We start from the raw sequence: 21,429 nt of genomic DNA on the forward strand, positions 1-21,429 counted from the left end.
ACTACTTCTTCGCGCCTTCATGTAATATTATACTTTGTAAATCGTGTTGGTTAAAACTGTTAGCATATCACTTATCATCAGTAGTTTGTAGATAGGTATTATTGTAGGTACCACTTAATTATTATAATCAATTAATACGTATATTCAAACCTCAGATTTTAAAATGATCACGTTTTCTTCTTCAATACCGTAATAATCGTAATAATAGAGTTACACTTTCTGTGTTTCCATAATAAATTACTATCCTGTATGATCCAAACTTTTATTTCTACAAAATAATAAAAACATGCAATATCGACACAATGAATTACGGCCCTACCCCCGCAAATTAACATTGATACTTACCTGTTTTATTTTAATGCATGTAATAATATATTTTGTGTTTCAATACGAAATATCATTAGTATTGTATCTTTTAAACTATCATATTTAATTTACATTTAAGATTTAATTAATTTTTCTTTCTTCGAAGTACCAACTGAATTAAATTTACTACCAAAGCCCACCCTTAATATTTAAAATTCAAGCTTTTATTCAAAAGTCATTTCACTCAAAATCTAATATGTTAAAAGAACATAATTTTGTGCTCGAGATTTATCGGGAATAAGAGTTTACGCGTGTTTACAATACACAACGTAGAAAAAATCCCTGTGTTCGAAGAGTAGGTTTGCTTAGAATTTAGAAATAAAGGTAAACATTTTAAAAAAATTTCCTTCTTCGTGTATATCGTAATAACTCAATGTAAAATGTCAGGTTAAGGTGGTTTAAAAAACTGCTGTATAAAAATATTTACAAATTACGAGTATACGATGGTGTTTATTACTGAACGAATCACATCATTTTCATAGCAATAAAATAATATAATATTGTAACACCAAACGCTGAAACGAAATTAAATTAAATTGGATAAATATAATAAATAAATAAATAAATAATTAAATACATATTAATAATAATAGCATTGAGGTGGACTGAATGAAGTGGACGAGTAAATAACAACATCGAAATGCCGAGTGTCATCAGGCGTTGTTGGTGGGTATGTAAGCTATCGGCGCCAGCGGGTACGACAGACGGCCGACGCTAGCCTCGTCGTCCGCGTCATCGTCACCGGCCTGTTGACCCGGCCCGGAAGCGTCACCCGACTGGGCGTTGGCCGGAGCGGCCGGCGCCGCGTGCACGACGCTGACGCGCTGAGGTTGCAGCGGGCCGCGTCCGACCGGGTGATGCGTTCCGCCGTTCTCGTCCATGGTGAGGTGCCGAGCGTAACTGTACGGCGCAGACGAGTACGACGCTCCGTGCACCAGGTGTTCGTGGTCGTAGATGGCCGGCTTGGTGATGATCTCGTAGTGCGACGTCTTTCCGTAGCCGCCTCCTCCGCCGCCTCCACCGCCGCCTCCGTGGCCTTTGAGGGCGCACACGGCCGCGAGGACGAGCGCCAACATGGCAGTCATCAACGCCTTGCCCGACATTGCGGCCAGCGACGCGAATGCGATTGCCGCCAGTGTACCGGCCGACCACAGGGCAGCTTTCATACCGTCCTTCTTGCCCCGCCCTGCGTGTGGACAAACAAACAAATATAAACGGTTACCGAAACGGTTGTGACCCAACAACGGTATGGTACCCCATACGCGATTGTTGTCTAGTTGGTGTAGTTCAGAACTACCGAAACTCATGGTAGATGTCACTGTAGGTATACGTGTGGTGGTTAGCCCCGGTTGTATAAAAGTCTAGGAATGTAATTTCATTTATACAACTTTTGGAATGCGATCATTTAAATTATACAACAGAAGATTTTCAATTTTTTTTTTTTTAAATGTCTTCGAATAAAACAGTTACTAACTGCGCTCTACAACTGGCTACCTCAAAATGTAAATAATACAAACGATAAGCATTTTTAAACTTGTTCTTAAACTTTTAAATTTTTAGTTTAAAAATTAAGCAACATATTATTTTTATTATTTTTATACATTTCTATTTCCTAGGAGAAACATTTTCAATTGTCTGTTTAGTGTCGTTGTAAACGATTGACTCTGTAATAACAAATTATTAATGTGTGAATACAATATGTATGTTATATTTTTAGGTGTCTTAAAGCATTATTATAATTGTTGTTTTCACCAATTTACACTCTTTTATGGATCAAAATCCTGAATAATTATCGTGTAAATACATATTCAGAAAATAATGTTTCAAAAGATGTAACGAATGTCTTAATATTGATAATAATATGTCATATAAATAATATACTAACGGGGATTAATGCATAAATATACATAACCTCATAAGTATAATATTGCAATATAGAATCTACTAGCCATAAACGGTCTAATTCCAAGCGTGAAAAGCTAAACAATTTAATAATATTTTTAATTTCAGATGGTTAAGTTAGCTGCCGTTTTAATTTGTGTCGATTCAGTAAAATGTTAAGAAACACGTATGGGTGTATGGCGTGCCGTCCTGAAAATGTCTAATGCACGAAAGTTGTCAAGATACTTCAATTTCTCTGTTTATTCAAACTGTATTCAGAAAATATCGAGAACTCGCACGAGGTGTTTGATTTTATGAAAACAGATAGTAGTAAAAAATGTTAAGCAGGGGCGACTATTTTTAAATTTAATGTATGTCTGATATGTTGTTTCATATACAGATACAAAAAGTGTTGCGTTAACGAGTTTTTCATAAACATGCTCCAAGCACGTTGAACACGACAAGAATTTTATAACAACGGTGAGAAAAACAATGATTTCATAAGATTCATTTTTCATAAAAAAAAAATTCGTTAATCGGGTTATGGTTACTCGTACTTACCTGGGAACATGCATAGTAATAATATAAGAATAATCAATTTTATGTCTACATAATTTAAATCTACCTTGATCCAATCTATCCAATAATAATTGTTCTTATACGTATATGCACGAAAAGGTCATTATTTTTAACAGTTTTGGGCTACGTGACAAACCGATGCCATTATACTATTTCAATATAAACAAAAAAATAATGTATCCGACACGGACGAGTTCACGTCGAAAAACGCGGATAACTTAGATAATATTATTATTAATCGATTCGTGTACACTGTTTGGTCGACTACATTAATTGATCTAGCAAGTGAGGATGATGAAAGGTAAGGAAAAAATATTGCAAAAACTAATATCTGTCGTCCAACCAGATTAAAAATACTATCATATTATTATTATACTGTAGATCGTATTCATTTTATTTTGAATTCGAGTAGCTTAATCAATTTGCGGTTTGGAATGACCACGCCCGCTAGTCCTCGCGGAAAATGTTCCTTCTAATTCTTCAAGTCCAACCGCAAACCACAAGGGTCAATAATTTATAATGACGTGAAATGAAAAAAAGTCTATCGATCATCAGAAGTACCTAATTAATAGAATCCGGATAAAATAAAAATGCATAAAGGAGATTGCAACGAATGGGGAGGTTTTAAAATAAAGTTCCAAACAAGTAACTTTGAAATTGCGCACACTCGAGTCTTGTAAATGTGTGCATAATAAGTGATCATTAGAGTGTGTGACTGCAGTGCAAGATTAAGTTATAGCGGAAGTGTTTGCGTGTGAATCTATACTAATTTCTATGTACTTTTTGTCAATCCTACCGATGTACCTGATAACTCGATAAGACTTCTGCAAACCGATTCGTCTACTAGAGATCGATCAGGCTACATTTTAAGATATTTAATTTAGATTTCGAGTGACAAACATTTATAGGAGCTGAGATACAACATTTTAAGAAAGACACCGATCTAAAGCAAACAAATTATGAACAAATTACAATTAGTTTTCATATATTATGTTTTCGCGCTATCGAGTCCACCGATATGATTTAAAAAAGATTGGTATATTTTGATTGAGATAACTGACCGTTTGAAATCCCCTTAACTGTTATTTTTTCTTGCACGTGGAAATCTGATTAGTATCGTAACACGGCATACTATATATGAAAGTTTAAGCCTTAATCGACTAGAAAAAGTAAGAAGAAAAAGTAAGAATATGCCTAAGTAACATAATTATTCATTTCTATTTCATTTGGCTAACCTTCAACCCCTCTAACACCAGTTATCGTGTACCAACTGAATGTTTCACCCTCATGACTACAATATTATTGTACAAAAGACGTAATGCGTGACGATTATCATTACCAGTTTCTAGCAATCCGGTGGGCAGTATGTTGACGAGCATTTGGCTGCTGAGATTGCGCACCTTCTCCACCACCGCCGAGTCGACAAGCTTGACGCTGATGGACAGGCTGTTCAGGTACGCGTCGACCTTTTCCATCAGATACCCGTCCAGCTCATCGGCCGAATCGTTGCCCCGGACCAGCGACCTGACAACGTCAGGAGGAATGCCGCCGTGATGGTGATGCTGTTGATGGTGCTGGTTCTGCTGATTCTGCTGATGATGGTGACCGCCACCACCGCCGCCACCGCCGCCGGAGGTCGTCGACTGATTCCCGTCCGAGGCCCGGACAAGCGACACGCCGGGAACCAGCTGATAGGCGCGGGCCGTGCCCAGCCGGTCGATCAGCCGTACCAGGTCCAGTTTCAGGCACGTCATCGTGTACCGGTGCAGACATTTCTTCATCAACACCTGTTGCGCAATATATACGCGGGCGCGCGCACACACAAACGACGGTATGTAATAACAAATGGCACGTCGACGAGATCGCCGCGCGAATATAATAACAATAGGTATAATATTATATAATTTTATATTCCAAAATTTCAGTACAACATTTTTACAAACGATCGTCTCAACACCGAACACTGGAGTATTATATTTTAGGCGTTTTATTTTTAAAAGACTCACGTATTTGAATGTGTTAGTAATAATAAAAAATATCGAATACACCATTCGGGGGATTCCACACTAGGTACCTTTTTTTCGGAGAAAAATAACCCCAATCGCGTTCTGACATTTACTGACTTGTGTATTACCTACTCAGCTAATAATTTTGAAAACATATTTAAATATATTATGAAGTCTATTTTGATTCCTTCAACAGCGAACGGGATAAGCATTTGTTTTGAACGAGTATTAAAATCAACTTAGGATCCCTTCAAGCCATAGTTTCAATCAATTAATGAATAAATTTCACTCAAAACTTAGAAAAAATCTCGTATTTTTATAAATTTCAAAGGAAAAAAAATACAGGTTCAACATTTTATAAATATTGACCTTAGGGTTAAATTTAGTAATAAATTCAAGTATTTCTTCATATTTAATATTGGAATAAAAATCAATTGAGTACAACCTTGATGCATATAGGTCTATTTTGCTAAAAAAAAAAGGTAGTGCCGAAGGAAGTTAAAAAAAAAAAAATATGGATGTAAAAAACAAAAATTATCGTCAATATTCGTTGAATCCATAATAGTGTTTACTGCTTTAATAATCGGTGTATATTATAATATAAACTTTATATATATAATAAAATATAGTTCACTCTGATCATTTGAATTCATAAACGGTTATTGTCGTGGTTATGGGCATTTGTGACGAAACCGTAAGCGATATATATTTTCATAATAATTATTGTTCCCGAATGTGAGTATATTTTTGGAATTTTTACTGAGTCCTATAGGTGTGTTATCGTTGACACGACCGTTTATCTTAGAGATAGGGTAGGGGTGTATTTATATAATTTATATGTGGACTGATCCATTTAACGTAAGATACTCATTATTTTAGAAACATATTTTTAATTTATTCTTAAGCAGAATATTTTAAGAACAACTTAAAGTTATTGAAATAAGTTTTTTTGAAAACGTTAGTAGTTTCTAAAATAACGAGTGTCTTACGTAAAATGGATCATCCACGAAGTATATATTCAAATATTGTTCATGAACCAAATCACGTGGTAGAGAATTGCATTATAATGGTGAAAAAACTTGTGTGATGGAAGATTTTAAAAACATGTCGCTGAACACAAGCACAGTGGTGTGACAGAGGACAGAAAAAAAATTAAAAATACATAATTATCCTTGGGTCCTAAATTTGACTTCAAGAGGGATAACAATATATCATTATCTATATTAAAAATCAACATCTAATAAATTATTCTTAAGTTACATAAAATAGGCAGAACTAGAATAACATTTTAGGAGGAGGTAATATATTTAATGTAAAATAAATGTAATGATACCATTTTAGAATCCATTTGAAACGATATCACACCACTGCCCTAAACGCTTAACGTACATTTCAATATGAATACATTTAATTTGACGAAAACTGGATGGAAATAACAATAATTATAAAAAAACACTAGATCAAACTTAGAACGATTCGAGCAAATTTTTTGCTGGAAAATCGATGATTTTGTCGTTTTAAATTAAACTTGTGATTGATTAAGTCCTTCAAACTCGAGTATAGCGGCTTGAATTCGAAAACGTAAAGTGATGTTTCTATCGTGTGCTAGTCGAGGGAGGTGGTGGTGGAGGTGGAGCTGGAGGTGACGGTTGTAATACTCGATAAACCCGGGCGGGGTGGAAAGTGAAAAAGAAAAAAAAAACGAATTTTGTAATTACCTGCTTGAGGAGTTCCGTGTTGGCTGAGTCGTCGTACTTGGCCTGGTGTTGAGCGGTGGTGGTAGTGGTCGTCGGCGGTTGCAACGACGACAGTAATTGCGGTCCTCCGCTTCCGACGACGTCGGGCACCGCCGTGGTATCGGTCTGCGCGTGCGCCGCCGGGGGGGCGTTCAGCAGGCAAGTCGCGCACAGGGCCACCGCGATCGCCGCCGAGGCACCGCGCTTTCGCCGGTCGCACGCGTACGTCTGCATGACGATATAGTGACGACGACTGCGGCTATGGCGGTCGAGACGGAACACGATTGCTTGAAAACGCGATTGAAAGCACCCGTGCAGCGCGGTGAGCTTGCAGCGACCGCGGTATAATATGGACGAGGATCAGGACAGCGACCGAGGATCTGACGAGGACACTTGCAGAACCGACCTGTGCTATCGGTACAGAATGATCACACGAACTGGAGCTGTCCGATGGCGCGTGGGTAGTTTTTATAGAGCCGTGTAACGAAACGATTACCGGTGGAAGTGTGCGGCGCGCGCTCGCGTGTGTGCGTGTGGATCGAGAGACGGCGAGGATGGAATGAAAAAAAAAAACACGTTGGAAATCGTTTTGCGTAGGTAAAAGTAAACGGGCGGTGATTCGGCACAAACCGAGACACAATGTGTGTCAAGAGGGTAGGTATAGACGGCGGCGAGATTTCGGCGGAAAATTAATTATCGCACGGACGGCGGCGCGCGGCGATGATTTCAATGGGCTCGCGAGCGCTCGATTTTTTTCTCCATATAATACCTGCCTATCGTTCGCGTCGGAAAATTTTTGTTTTTTTCTCCGCTTTTGTTTTTACCCATTAAACTACTCGTGCCGGACGCCGGTCAGTCCACCGCGCGAGAGTACGATTTACACGGCATGTACGTTACGGGCACTATATCTATATTATTATTATTATTATTATTATCATTAAAACGCACTAGCCGGACCCGACCACCGGCCTGATTATTGATTCCATACGCGATTCGTACGATATCATCGCAGCACGCATATATTCGGTCGTGTGAAAACGATGCCGAACGCTTGTTTGCGAGGGGGTTTGAAATCGGCCCGTTTTCACTGTTTTTAATTCCCCGTAAATTCGCGTTCGCGCGTGTGTAAACACACACAACGAGGATAATATCACTATATATATACGACAACAATACAACATTATATTATATTATTATTATAATGGCAATTACCTAGGCTCTGCCTATACATATTATTATTGTTATACGCTGGCTATAAGACCGTAACCGGCCGATTTTCGAAATCTTCCATCCAATATATTGTAATCGGGAATCCGCCCGATTTGTAGACCTCGGCCGCCGCCGCCAGTTGCCAAAACGGTCCCGCAGAGGCATCATCGCGGTCGTCGTAGTCTTCGTAGTCGTCGCAGTCTCATCAGCTCACCGACTCGTCATCTCCATCGTCTCCGTCGGAAAAAATGACTTATTGGTGTCGTCTGCAAAAGGCGCCGAGATAACGATATTACCATAGGACGCTTGCCCGCTGCAGCGGTATACCGATCGGCGTACGACCGACGAACAGAAATCCGCCGACGGGGGAGGGAAGGAGAAGAAAAAAAACCAAGCTATTTTATGTGGAAACGTTTACATCCGACGCTATTGTTTGACGGTTCACTTGTCGCGACTATGTTTTTTCGCCGATTCATTCGAACACAGCAATAAAATTATACATATACACCGCGGAGGCGGATCACACACCCCGACGACGACGGCGCCGCTCGTTAGCGGTATAATATTCCAGCGCCGTCAGTCATTAACCTTCGGTGCACTTCAGTCGTCGTAGCTGTGTCCTCGGCGATCACCGTAATACTTGCAATAATTATTATTACATTGGTATTACAAAAGCGCAAGGCATAATATTATCAAGTTACGACTCACACCGGGGCCGAAGACATGCACCCCCCATGGTTGCCACCGTTAGTCCTGCACCTGATCGCCGGAGCAACTGTCCTGCTGGCCGCCGACAACGTCACGACGTCCTCGCCGGTACAGGTGCGGTATAATACCATTGATAATACTTGATGTAGTTGTATTAGATATTATATTATGTCGTTAACGTGTGTGTCACGATTAATCTTATCGCAATCGCAGAGTACCTACACGCTGTAGTTTTACCAAATTCACTGACAGATGGCTTAAAGAGGTCGAGAGGACTTATGTTTTTTAAAAATATGTACGTATGTTTTTAAACTTCCACCGGGTGTTCGAATTTCGCTCGTCTGTCGATTTTGGTTTTCAATATATATCGCATGCCGGGTAAAACAAAAGAGTAATAATTAACGGTTCCGAGTTAAATTTCAATCAAATTGTTTTATTTAATCTACCTGGACAGATCAGACTTCGCATACGTCGATAAGTTCCATGATATTAAGCTTATTTTTTTCCGCAGTTTAAACAAACATGATTCATTATTGTATAATTTGTATTCATTAATCTGTGGGTAGACCGATACTCTAAATACTATTCAGTTATTTTATTTGAGGAAACTATGATTAGACAGAGTAGGACAACATTTGTATGTTACCTATTTATTTTAAATTGTTGTAAGCATTTTTGCATTGAGTAATAGAGTAAGAGAAAAAATGTACAAAATAAACTTACCTCACGAAATGTCTTGTCCCCTCGACCACCACCTGGTAACTGAGAACTAATGCTTTCTTTCAGTAATATTTTGATAATTTTTTTAAAATTAAAAAAGGCTTCAATAGTATTTTCTGATTATATGTATAATATAATAAGCATAGTAGTTGTGGTAATTTATTAAGTAAATTCAAAAACAATGATAAGTTATAGCACTTGAAGAATGGTACTGAGTTAAGAAAAAGTCATTACAGTAACGTTTGTTGAACTCTGCACAGCTAGAGAACTTGCCAATTCTGTACATTCCCCGGATCAATCTGCCAGTTCCCTACCGGTTCCCCTATAACAGGGTGTCCCAGAAAACCCGTTTTTTGAAAGTCAGAGGAATTTTCTTGTTGAACTGAATAGATACACTTTTACAATTTGAAATCACCATAAGTTTTTATCCTATGCAACATAAGTCCTCAAAATAGAATACTATCCTTATGACTATTCTCAATCCTTATTTTAAGATTTAAGGATTTAACACTCTTAATAACTCTAAACTATCCTTTCGGTGGTAGTATTAATTTTATTTTGGATCTTTTTAATGGACTCTTAGTGCTGGTTTTAGTCTTCGCTGATTTATTTCACCAAATTATAATCCTATTATATATTTATAATTTTTAGATTTAGTTTTAATTGTATATAAACTTTATATTATACCATTTAGTAATAATTATCAATGCTAAATTTAGTTTAACCTTTTGAATTTTCTTAGCATATTTATTTACAGTATTCCCTTACGCGAGAACTACTCAAAAAATCTTGAGAAAATATTTTGAACGTACCATCATATGAATAACATTTTTTATCTATAAAACTGTGCAATAGATTATAGGTCACTAAAATATGACATGTATTGAAAAATATCATTGTTAATTAAAAAACTTATCGTGGTCCTTGATTCAGTTAATAATTATTATATACAAACGACGGGCTTACATATGTATAGAGTATAGTTTCTATTTCACTACATACTATTTTAATCACCAAGTGGTCTAGATTAATCATGCGTTCATACAGGCACATATTTTATTTGATGTATATTACCGACTAAAAGCTAATTATTAAAAAAAAAAAATATTATAACCCAGTTACCCACAACATTATCTGCAGTGACATATAGGTAATAATATGTTTATGTAATACTGTGATTTTGTTCTCCTTATTGTTATTCCCTTGTGTCACTGTGTTGATTTCCTTATCATATATTCTCCATCTTAGATTTACGATTCATTATCATATTCAGAACACTTAACACGTGGATAAACGAATCTATACTGCCTTAAAACCATTGACAATGGCAAGAAACCATTCATCGTGTACCGCACGGTTGGTCGATGAAAAATCTTACAGTTTTTTTTATCATTTTTTTTTTATCATCCTGTATCGTATTTTTATCTGTTCCATTGTTTTGTGTCATTCGAAATTGGGGCAAATACATTGGTTTAACGAATTAATACCATTATAATACCAATATCGCAAATTAATACGCATTGTACCTATTAGTGTTACTGTAATGTAGTGCAACACGTTCGTTAAAAACAATAATCACCTTACACAATGGGTCGGATCAGCAGAGAACAACAGATCAAGATTTACATCGTAAGCTAAGTTTTTTTTTTGTTCGTGTACTTGTATATTATTTGAGCCATTATTTTTCAATTAAATTTTCCAATCACTTTTTCTCGGTAACTCGTCTGGAATGTTTGCGTACACGCATTGTGATTAGTTTACTGAATAAATCTGAGCTGACGAAAGTGACATTACAATGATTACTGCATGCACGTACTTAACATGTTACCTACTTCAATAATTTAGTTCTAGTAAACCACGATGAAAAACGATTCGTTTTGTTCACAATCGAATGTCTATAATTTATATGGTAATGGATTACCAATAGTGGTATCGGTTTGATGTCGTTCGAGTCAATTCTGTGAATTCTTGTTTTGATTTTAACAACAAACTATTTATACTACTTTCACACATACACTCTTCGTGAAACTAATTAAGTAAAAAAAACCATCGGTCACTGAGTAAATGTACCTATACATATCGTCATATCGAGCCAGAAAAATGACTTTAACTTTCCCCACATATCTAAAATATTAAATGATTTTTTTTATTTTAATAAATAAAGTACATTTTTTTAAGTTGATATTTTAAGTAAATAAGTCATTTATTGTAAATGTGTGAATATTATTACACAATTAAAGTAAGATGTAGTACCTAATAGTATATAGTATTGCAATTAAATATTACATACAATACTATGATGTTTAAATTCAAATAACTTAATTACCAGTTCATTATTATGTGAACATGTAATACAATTTATAGTTGATATATTTTTCTAATTGATGCATGATTGATGTTTATACATCTTAAGAGTGTTAGGACTTAAATGAATGTATTGGAATTATACTAATATTTTTTAAGATTTTAATTAGATTAGAAAGAAACAATTCAAATTATAATATAGTATAATATGTAATTCATCTAAGTTTTTAAGTTGAGTCTATTTTTTTAATAACTGCAAACAGTTAACATTGATTTATGTTAGCATAAACATAACTCCCAAATCTTATTAGAAATTAGAAATGGTAATATTGTACATAAGTAGTAGGTATGTTATAACAGATGACATATGTATAATATTATTTTTTATAATTGAATTGGGTTGGTTCAATAATATAGATAATTAAAAAGTATACATCTAATAATAGTTTACGATTATTTATTAAACTATCATAATGTGTATATTAAACTTACTTGTCCACATAGATTTAGATATCACGACTAAAAAGCATTGATGTTTAATATATAAATGTATAAATGTATAGCTATGTACATATTTATATACCATATATAATATACATGTATAATAAATGTAGAAAAAACGGTGTACACGATGTCACGATAAATATGCAAGGATTTATTTATTTATTGTTGAACAGATATTATTTTGTTCTTTAACTTGTAATTTTTTTTTTACGTATTAAATAAAATATGAAACGTGTTATAAAGAATGCCACTGCTCACTGATAATTAAAATAAATAAATAGAATATAAATCATACAATTTAATAAATTAGAACAATTTACTTACTGCACCATAATAAAATAATGGAATAAGTAGAGAAATTATTAAATCATAAAATAACTATTACCACTAAAGTAATATATACTTCTTAATAGGCACTTCTCAGTATTTTTAATTATTATTTTTTTAATCACATAATACCTGTTTGAGTTAAAGGAACGTATCTTATGGTCGTATCTAATTTTATACACTTGAAGCAATACTGATATGTCAAACGATTTGACGTTTATATACATACTTTAACTTAATTAATTATTATTATTCGACTTTATAAAAATAATTATTCAAAAATGTAAGCTGACTATGGTTCCCAAATATCCAATATACTATATTTTATTTATCATTGAAATTAATAATGCTCAAATCGTTCGTTGGAATATAAATTTTAAAAAATATAATTTTTATGGGCATGTAGTTTTTTCACATTCATAGGGACTAAAATAAAAAAGCGTATTTATGGGGTCTTATTGTAGATATTTAAACCTATCTCAGAATTTAATATACCTACCACGTATTTTAATTAATTCAATCAATTATGTGTAGATATATGCAATATGCATACATCATAGTTATTATTGATTAATTTAATGACCGTTTTATTTTATATCTAGGGCTAAGACGAGTGAGAGTGACTATAATCTATAAAACTGTAGTTTTTAATTATCTCATTTGCTATTGACAAGTTAGTCATTATATGAAAATGTTAAATTAATAATTGTATGTTTTTTTAAGAACGATTATAACAAAAAGTAAAATGTATTCAAATCATGTTGGAAAAGTTATGATAGTATTATATATTTAAGTTACAGCAACTTAGTGATACAATTTTCATAGTGCCGCATTATGTTTTCTATTGGTTTAGTTTTTGCAAAATTCTTACACATTTTAAATATTTGTACAATCGGATCGTAGAGAGTGCCAATATATGTTTTAGTGAAAACTATAAATTCAACTAATTTGACGTATGCGTATAATTGAATGTGTGTGATATGATATGCGTATATATTTTCTTTACCTATATTGCACATAATATTTTATGGTTGCGTATATCGTATCGCGTATGTGTATTATATTAGAGTTCCTAAATCACGTGAAATCGTCTACATAAAATCGTATTTTAATTTTATTATAAAAAAAAATGAGTAGCAATAATAATAATAATAATAATAAAATAAATAAACAAACCGAATGGTTTTCCCTTTTCGTACATTGTAGTACATATATATATGTATACTTACTTGTATAACACACGAATACTTTGTTATTATTATTACGATGACCTGCATATTGATGATACGGTTATTAGTGTCGGATCAGACGTGCTCTACATCTGCAGCATAACCTTCTACACATTGCAAACACACACACAACAGGCAATATTCCCACCACTCACTAGCTTAACACGCATACCACACAAGATGCGTGAGTATTATTTGATATTATTATGTGATATATCTATAATGGGTAGAAGAATCCGAATTCGTGTACACCTATGATGGTACGCGTGTCGTGTACCTTCGATATGTGTAAGTAGGTACCTATGTTTTTATAGCTGCGGGTGCTAGGTAACTAGCACTTTTCGCTGTCGTCGACGATCGATGAAAAACTAATTTTCTCCACGTGAAACCGCTCAAGATATATTATGTACGGTTTGAGTTTAAAAAATATGAAATGTAGCATCTACAAATAAATTGAATCATTGTGAGCACAGCTAAAGAGCGAAGCATTATGATGTATTGCATGTACCATATTATTTTTAATAGTTACATATTTTATAGTAATATATTCCAACTAATAATGCCTTACAGGAAATATGTTTAAACAAGTATCTACTAATAATTGATAAATATGTATATAGGGAAATTAGTGCCTGAAAAATCGTATTGTTCTTCATTGTCAAGCTGATTATATTTTCCATGTTATAATGATGATATTATTACTGTGATGTCATCTGAAAAATAAAATTGCATCTGCATCCTAAAAGATATATCCAGTAAATCATACGATGTTTGAATTTCGTGTAAGGTATAATATAATTCTATTAGGTCTATACTATATTACGAACGTAAAGTTCACCCGAGGGCCGAGGGACTAACAGAGATTTAGTAAGGAGACGAACTATGTAACATAATTTTTTTGATTGCTCGACACTCTCGATACTTAACCAACTAGTATAGTATCAAGAGTATTCATTTTATTATTTTATGCATTTAACTAAATGTATTATTATGTATTTTTACCATACAACATTATGATATATTTAAAAATAATTTTGTTTAATCAAGAGTTGATTAAACATACATATATTGTATGAAAAAACATATTTATAAAAAAGAAAGTAGGTAACCTATATAGTGTCAAAGAGAGTAATATTTAATATCGTAATCAAAGATGTTGTCATTTCCCTATAATTACCCCCCGTAATAAAATATCATACGTAATATGATGATAGCATCCCGTGGAATCGAAAATAATTATACTTAACGAGCGGAATGTGTTCGGCTGTTGCAGGAAGGTGGTGCTCAGGTGCGATGCTCGAACAACTACACGATGACTTGCGTCAAGAGGGACGTGCTCCTGTTACTGGACGCTTTGGACGGAGAACGGAGCTACGAGGTATATCCTGGATTTACGTTGTTCCAGAGGCGCAGCCCTTCAGCTGGCCTGCTGCCGAGCAACGAGTCTCTGGACGCGGCCAACTCCAGCCAGCTGGACCACATGATCGCCAAACGGCTCAACGATTACGTGGAGAGCATCGATCTAAGGGTCAGACTCCTCAACCCGATCAACGCGACGGCCCGATCGGTTGGTAACAGCATGCTCGAACGGATTTTGCCGTTTCTCAGAATGAGTATGACCAAACGCATAATGTTATTATTTACCGTCAAGTCTTTGCATTACTTACTGCCCAAACTGTTGAAAAAATTAAGTACACAACTAACGTATGTACAGACGCAGCACACTATTCAGTCATCCCACCCCTACGCGCCCTCGTAGTTTTTTTTTTAGAAAATGTCTTAGTTCCTCATCATAGTCAATTCTTCTACAGCTGTACTATTTCTGATTACATAATATTCATACATAAAACTATGTATGCATTATTAGTGCATAGTATGCATATATATTACTGATAATAAGTTAAGTGGTCACGTTTTAATAAATGTATGTTATATTTTATTGTCTTAATATTATGTGGTTTAAATTATCGATCTCATTCGATGACGTTGTTCCTACAAGTCATGTTATCTCCATCCAACTCCTCGTTAATTTTAGTATTAGAATAATTATAACAATTAATATTGGACCTTTATGCGTTACTCGTGGAATCTCTTTAAAACATTCAAAAATAAATATATATTTTATTTTGAGCGATTTAAAATTGTATTATGCAAATACAAATAAACTATAAACCTTTAGTTTTTGCTTCGTAGTAGTTTGCATCGTGTTGTGGACAAATAGGTCTAGGGACGCCCCTAACACTATAATAATATTATACGTTAATATTATAATAGATACAATATATACTGTACATGTACCTATTCCCAATTGATTACACTCATTTTTCGCACTTATTGTAAATATTACTACACGTCTAATTAATGTTCTCATAATATTTTAAAATTATATTGTATACTGTGAGGTCTGTAGTATTATTATCCCACACACTTAGCGCAAAATACAAATAACTTCCAAGGGGATATTCGATTGCCAATCAAATTTAAACATATAGTATTCAAAGTTATAACCGATTAATATTTAGGTGCACACAAGTACCAATAACATGATTGTCTGCAGTAGTTCTTTATTAGCTATACCTATTGATTTTGTCCGGAATAATTGGTATAAATTAGTAGGTAGTAGACATTATATTGTACGCGCGAGGTGAAAGTCGTCTAAATGGTTCGACCGACGAGTATATATAGGCACGTCAACAATAACGAAATGTAATTATTATTTTGGAAACAAATTAAACGCGGTACACGGCAATTATATTATCCATCAACTGGTTTATTAGGTTCGTCTGTCGTGGAGAAAAAAAAATTAAAATTGAAATCGGCCGGCGTGACGCCACTGCAGGGACACGCATCATCAACGTGTCATACCGTTTCTAGATATTACCTATATATGCCGCACACATAGACCGAACTAAAAACGAAGTGTAAAAAAAATCTTTATACAAATTTTCGAACGTGCGACGCTGAGCCAATGTCAAAACACCGTTCATTCAATCTGAATAGATTTCAAAATTCTCAAGGGAAGTACATACCTACGTAGTTACGTATAATTTACCCGTTTTTTAGATTCTGAGCGGAGTGATGTTTTTTTTTTCATGCATATTTATGAGTATCTTTTTTGTTCATAAAAATCCTAACCCTAATCGTTGGTACAATAATATTATACTAATGGCCATTAACTTAGTCACCAGTACTAAGGTATGCACAGTGATTTTTTAATCATGCTCTTGTATCTATATGCATTTATATAATATACATACTATTATATCTTTTTAATTATCGCATTATAATAATATAATATAATCCCGGGGAATAGATACATATTATGATAAGTCGTTATAATTCTTCACCACGAAAACAAACAAACCGTGCATTTAAATACTCACAAAATAGCTAACACACCTGTACGTCCTATGGCGTCATCGGTATAGAGCGTGTTGAAACTAAATAAGCTCTCCGAAAGCCTATAACTTCTGACTGCAACTGCGGTAGGAGGTTTAAGTGCCGCTGGAGAGTTAGATTAGGGGCCCACGTCTCTTTTTTACACGTCTTGTCCAGTAAATCTTCCAAAAATAATGGCTATTCAATCCGTTCTACCCGAAATTAATGACTTTTAATCAACAGGTAATAAACGGCTGCGGTTCGATCCCGGCTGATGACAACATTTTTGCACTATTTTTTTTTTTAATTTTTGTTATTTATTTATCAATTATAGTTAATTATATTATATTATATTACTGTTACGGGGTTTATCTTCTTGAATTATAAAAAAAAAAATTAAATATGGCTATTATTAAAACGTTAGGTATACAAGGTAATTTGTTAAGCATATTCATCCCCATTTTCGCATTTATTAGTATTAATAGTATATTTATTCAAATTCTGATCTTCACAACTTGTAAGGATACCAATAGATAATATTTTAAAATTCTTAATATTTTGTGTACTACTTAAAAGAGTCCGGTTTGGCGATACAACCTTCAATTTTCAAATGAGGATTCCCCTTTTAGCTGCACATTATTTAATATTTTAGTGGATGATTTTCTTCAAAATGTTGTTGTATCTAAACCAAAATTCCAATGAGTAGTTTCTGAGTTGTTGAAATGTGTACACTAAGGATAATACTCCTTAAAAATGGTTTTACAAAAACATCAAATATATGAATTATTAGATGCAGTAACTGATATTTGTTATAATTGGACCATTTTTAAAAATAATACACGGATATTTGATACATCAATAATTGTAATCATTAACATTTTTAAATATTCTGAGCCTCTATATTTACTTATTCCGTCACACAAAATTAACTACTCGTTTACAAAGTTATATACTCAAAAACTACTCGCTCGAACTTTGATTGAGATACTTCAAAATTTTCAAAAAAATATCTGCTGTGTAATTGAAAATTAAAAAAGTTGTTTACAGTTTATAAAAACAGAATTTTGTACCTACTGTGTGGTAATTTTTTTTTTGATTTTTCAAGTTTCAATAATAGTATATACCTAATGTAGCTTAGTGAAAGCTTACGATCGTCAAGTTTCAATTTAAAAGCCAGTTCTTCATAAAATCCAAGGCTTTTTTTTTACATTTAAAAAGTATTAATATCCTCATCGATACTTTGTAACTAAGCTCTCTAGTTAATCGTCTATGATAGGATCTCACTTTTTTGTTTTTTTGTAGGTATTTTGATAGCCTGTCCCGAAATATTTAAAATCGTTGTCTAGCCGATCTTTCATATTGTTTTTTTTTTTTTCGGAAAACTTGAAGGTAGAAAAAAGAAAGACTACCACGGCCTGTACTGGGTGGCGGGCACGATGGCTGCCGTCGGAGCCAGCGCCCTGATGGCACTCTCCAGCAAGGCTTTGATGACGGCTGGCGCGGCGCTGGCCCTGGCAATCTACAGCTGCATGAAGGGCGGTGGCGGTGGCAAGGGCGGCGGCAGTCACCTAACTGCTACATTGATGGAAGAGAGCACGCTGGTGCCTCATCGACAGTGCGCCGAGGCGGTGGTGGACATCTCTGGCATGCACAACTATCCGGCGGATGTGGAACGGTATCCGGGGTCCCGGAAGACGGTAGATATCGTGTCACCCGCCATGCCTGTCTACAGGATCCATCAGACGTCCGAGGACTACTCGTCGTCATACGGCTCATCTCAGCCACAGTCTCAGGCCCAGTACCCCTAGTGCCTTTGCACTGCTATCGGAAGTGGTGGTAGTGGTTAAATGTATGACATAACTAAGGCCGGGAACTCGATGACCTAAAAATGTTTAAAAAATTCACGAAAAAAAGAAATGTTCAATAAATTAATACACCCACCCGTTCAATATATTATATATTTAATTAAAACACTAAACATCGTTTCATAACACAAATTCTATAAACTAAGAAATTAAACAAAAAAAAAAACAGCATTGCCCTATCTGTTGAAAAAATTATCAAGTCCGAATTAAAATGATTTTAAACGAGAACTATTAAAAAAAATAATTTTGGATACATTATTGAAATTGATACAAAATTTTAAGATTTAAGAGACAATAAAATTTAATAACATTCAAGAAACACCATTCATTATTGTTTGACTTATATTTAGGAAATTTGGAAAATCATGCATGTAATTATACTTTGTAATTATTTTATTGTATTTTTTTGATTTCTATTTATTTTATTTATTCAAATATATAATATATCGACAACATAAATAAAAATAACATATAGTCCTGTGATAGTACCTACAAAAATGAATTCAAAGACCAAATATTATAAAAAATTTACCATAAGTGATAAAATAATTTTAAAAAATTTCCATTTTATTTTGTGTTCCATAAATATAATGTCTGTAGAGATAGCAATGCGCATTAGAGCAAAAGAAAAAAAATTCACCTCCCTAATTCTGTGTATTATAATAGTTGATAATAATGTGCAAAACTATTAGGTTCCATAGTTATGTATGTTTCTTGATCTGTAATATGTATTAATTTCTAAGTTTGTGACGTGTTTATTACAAGATAATTTTATTATACTATGTTAATGTTGTATTGGCTAACTTTTTACTAAAATATGGTGTTTAGTGCAATATTTTAATTATGTTTTATAATAATAGCTTATGATACTAATATATTACGTATACGGTGATTGATAGGATACCAATTAACACGATTAAATAAAACAAAAAAAACTTTATTTTTGAACAATTGTAATTTGTTTCTACAAGTGCTGGAATTAAAATTTTGGACATTATATCAAGTATTATTTTGAATTTTATGGTAACAGCATATTAATATTTATTTTTTAGTTATAATAATTATCTTTTACTATAGGTTTATTATAATTTGTTTAATCATTTGTGTCAGCATACCCACATCTTAATATTTTTACAATTTTATATATTGCAATATTACACACTTGTAGACTGTAGTCTATAGGCCATGGTTTTTCTAGCTATAGTATTTATACATTATTATTTATCGGATATTAAAAGATTGTATTTTTATTATAAGCTGCCTAATTCAGTCATTGTTGTTTTCTTGGGAGATGTGCTGTGGTAAGATATCTTAATTTATGATATTTCCTACTCGCAGCTGATAAAACTGGTAAGTAGCTCATTTGGTGAGTAGACGTTGAAAAATGAACTACTCTGAAGAATAAAAAAGTCATGCCGAGCGTGTACATAGGAATTCAGCCAAAGTTCTGAAACTGTTGTGAGAGTAAATTAAAATTTACATAAATGTACATGTGGAGTATATTTGAACCTTGCAGTACATTAGAAATATTATAGTTATAGATTTAAGTTTTATATTTTCAAACATTTTTAAAAAAATTATTATTAAGTGTCCATAAAATATCTTAAAAATGTTTCATTTGTTTTCCATAAGATAATTTTAACTTTTTGAAAACTTAATTTTAGTGTGAAGGGCTTGAGCTTAATAATAAATTAATACTATATAATATAAAAAATTCTATTGCAAATATATTTAAAAAATTAAAATTAACTACAAAATAAAATCTGTTGAGCACTCAAAAAAAAAAACAATTTAACTATGATCTTATAGATTTTAGAAAATATACTCCAGGATTTTTTTTTTATCAGCGTTAACCCGCTGCAACATTGGCCATTGGATGTGAAGTGGTACTGTAGGGAGTTTTTTTTTTGTATAGGTTTAGTAGGTTTTTATGTTGGTAGGATTGTACACATGTTCTATGTATGTGTTGCTAAAAACAACAAAGATGGTCACCCATCCGGGAGTTGGAAAGACCGGCCGGTACACTCATAGCGTTTCCGCAGATTGAGCGTACGATTGCGCCTCACCAAGCCACATAATATTTACTTCAAGATTATAATGTGTTGTAAATTGTAATGTTAATTTAATATTCAAGTCCCAAAAATCAATGAACTTAAATGAGATTCTACAATTCATAAATGATTATTATATTTTTTATGAATACAACCATGATGATAGTATTATTTATTACTAAGTCCTGAAGAGAACAGCCTCATGAAAATACCTACTTTATTTTTTCGAACAAACTAACATGTTTAATTATATCTAAACACAGCATTGTGTTAACACTTCTGAAGATAAATAATATCATTTTGTTAGCCAATAACCTTAGAAGTTGAAGCTGCGCCACGAATTCAAAAAAAAAAGATAACAATAATATAATATTGGTATGTAATATTAAATTGTTTTCAATATTTTTCAATATTTTTTTTTTAAATTAACATGGGATGAATTTTTGGTACATAATAATTTGATGACAGTCTGCAGGTAAGTCTTAACATGGGTAATAGTTCAAGCATTAAGTATAGTAGAACCGTATGAGTCTCTACAGCGCTTAATCCGTTTAATATATCCCAAA

At 33.6% G+C, this 21,429-nt stretch overlaps 2 protein-coding genes across 3 annotated transcripts; one reads left to right on the forward strand and one right to left on the reverse strand.

The window, feature by feature from the left end:
- Positions 1 to 796: 796 nt before the first annotated feature.
- Positions 797 to 7,187, reverse strand: LOC111039454. 2 transcript variants are annotated; one of them, XM_022322985.1, is made up of 3 exons: positions 6,551 to 7,187; positions 4,166 to 4,613; positions 797 to 1,552 (listed from the first exon to the last, which is right to left on the reverse strand). In XM_022322985.1, exons 1-3 carry the CDS (start codon positions 6,800 to 6,802, stop codon positions 1,020 to 1,022), a joined length of 1,233 nt encoding a protein of 410 aa, XP_022178677.1. In that variant the 5' UTR covers positions 6,803 to 7,187; the 3' UTR covers positions 797 to 1,019. The 2 variants fall into 2 exon arrangements, with proteins under 2 accessions (XP_022178677.1, XP_022178676.1); XM_022322984.1 differs by having other exon boundaries at positions 4,166 to 6,645.
- A 656-nt stretch (positions 7,188 to 7,843) lies between these two features.
- LOC111039460 lies at positions 7,844 to 18,981 on the forward strand. Its single transcript, XM_022322999.1, has 3 exons — positions 7,844 to 8,599; positions 14,843 to 15,182; positions 18,337 to 18,981. Exons 1-3 carry the CDS (start codon positions 8,501 to 8,503, stop codon positions 18,753 to 18,755), a joined length of 858 nt encoding a protein of 285 aa, XP_022178691.1. The 5' UTR covers positions 7,844 to 8,500; the 3' UTR covers positions 18,756 to 18,981.
- Positions 18,982 to 21,429: the final 2,448 nt, after the last annotated feature.

Source organism: Myzus persicae, unplaced genomic scaffold (assembly GCF_001856785.1).
Source record: "Myzus persicae strain clone G006 unplaced genomic scaffold, MPER_G0061.0, whole genome shotgun sequence".
NCBI lineage: Eukaryota > Metazoa > Arthropoda > Insecta > Hemiptera > Aphididae > Myzus > Myzus persicae.

Bases quoted from the DNA above. Each gene is read 5' to 3' on its own strand.
- LOC111039454 (XM_022322984.1), bottom strand. From the start codon at position 4,877: ATGGTGTATTCGATATTTTTTATTATTACTAACACATTCAAATACGTG. The intron at 1,553-4,165 runs GTAATGATAATC...GTCCACACGCAG, and splicing joins CACCGGATTGCTAGAAACTG to GGCGGGGCAAGAAGGACGGT.
- LOC111039460 (XM_022322999.1), top strand. From the start codon at position 8,501: ATGCACCCCCCATGGTTGCCACCGTTAGTCCTGCACCTGATCGCCGGA. The intron at 8,600-14,842 runs GTGCGGTATAAT...CGGCTGTTGCAG, and splicing joins CGACGTCCTCGCCGGTACAG to GAAGGTGGTGCTCAGGTGCG. The intron at 15,183-18,336 runs GTATGACCAAAC...GAAAACTTGAAG, and splicing joins TTTGCCGTTTCTCAGAATGA to GTAGAAAAAAGAAAGACTAC.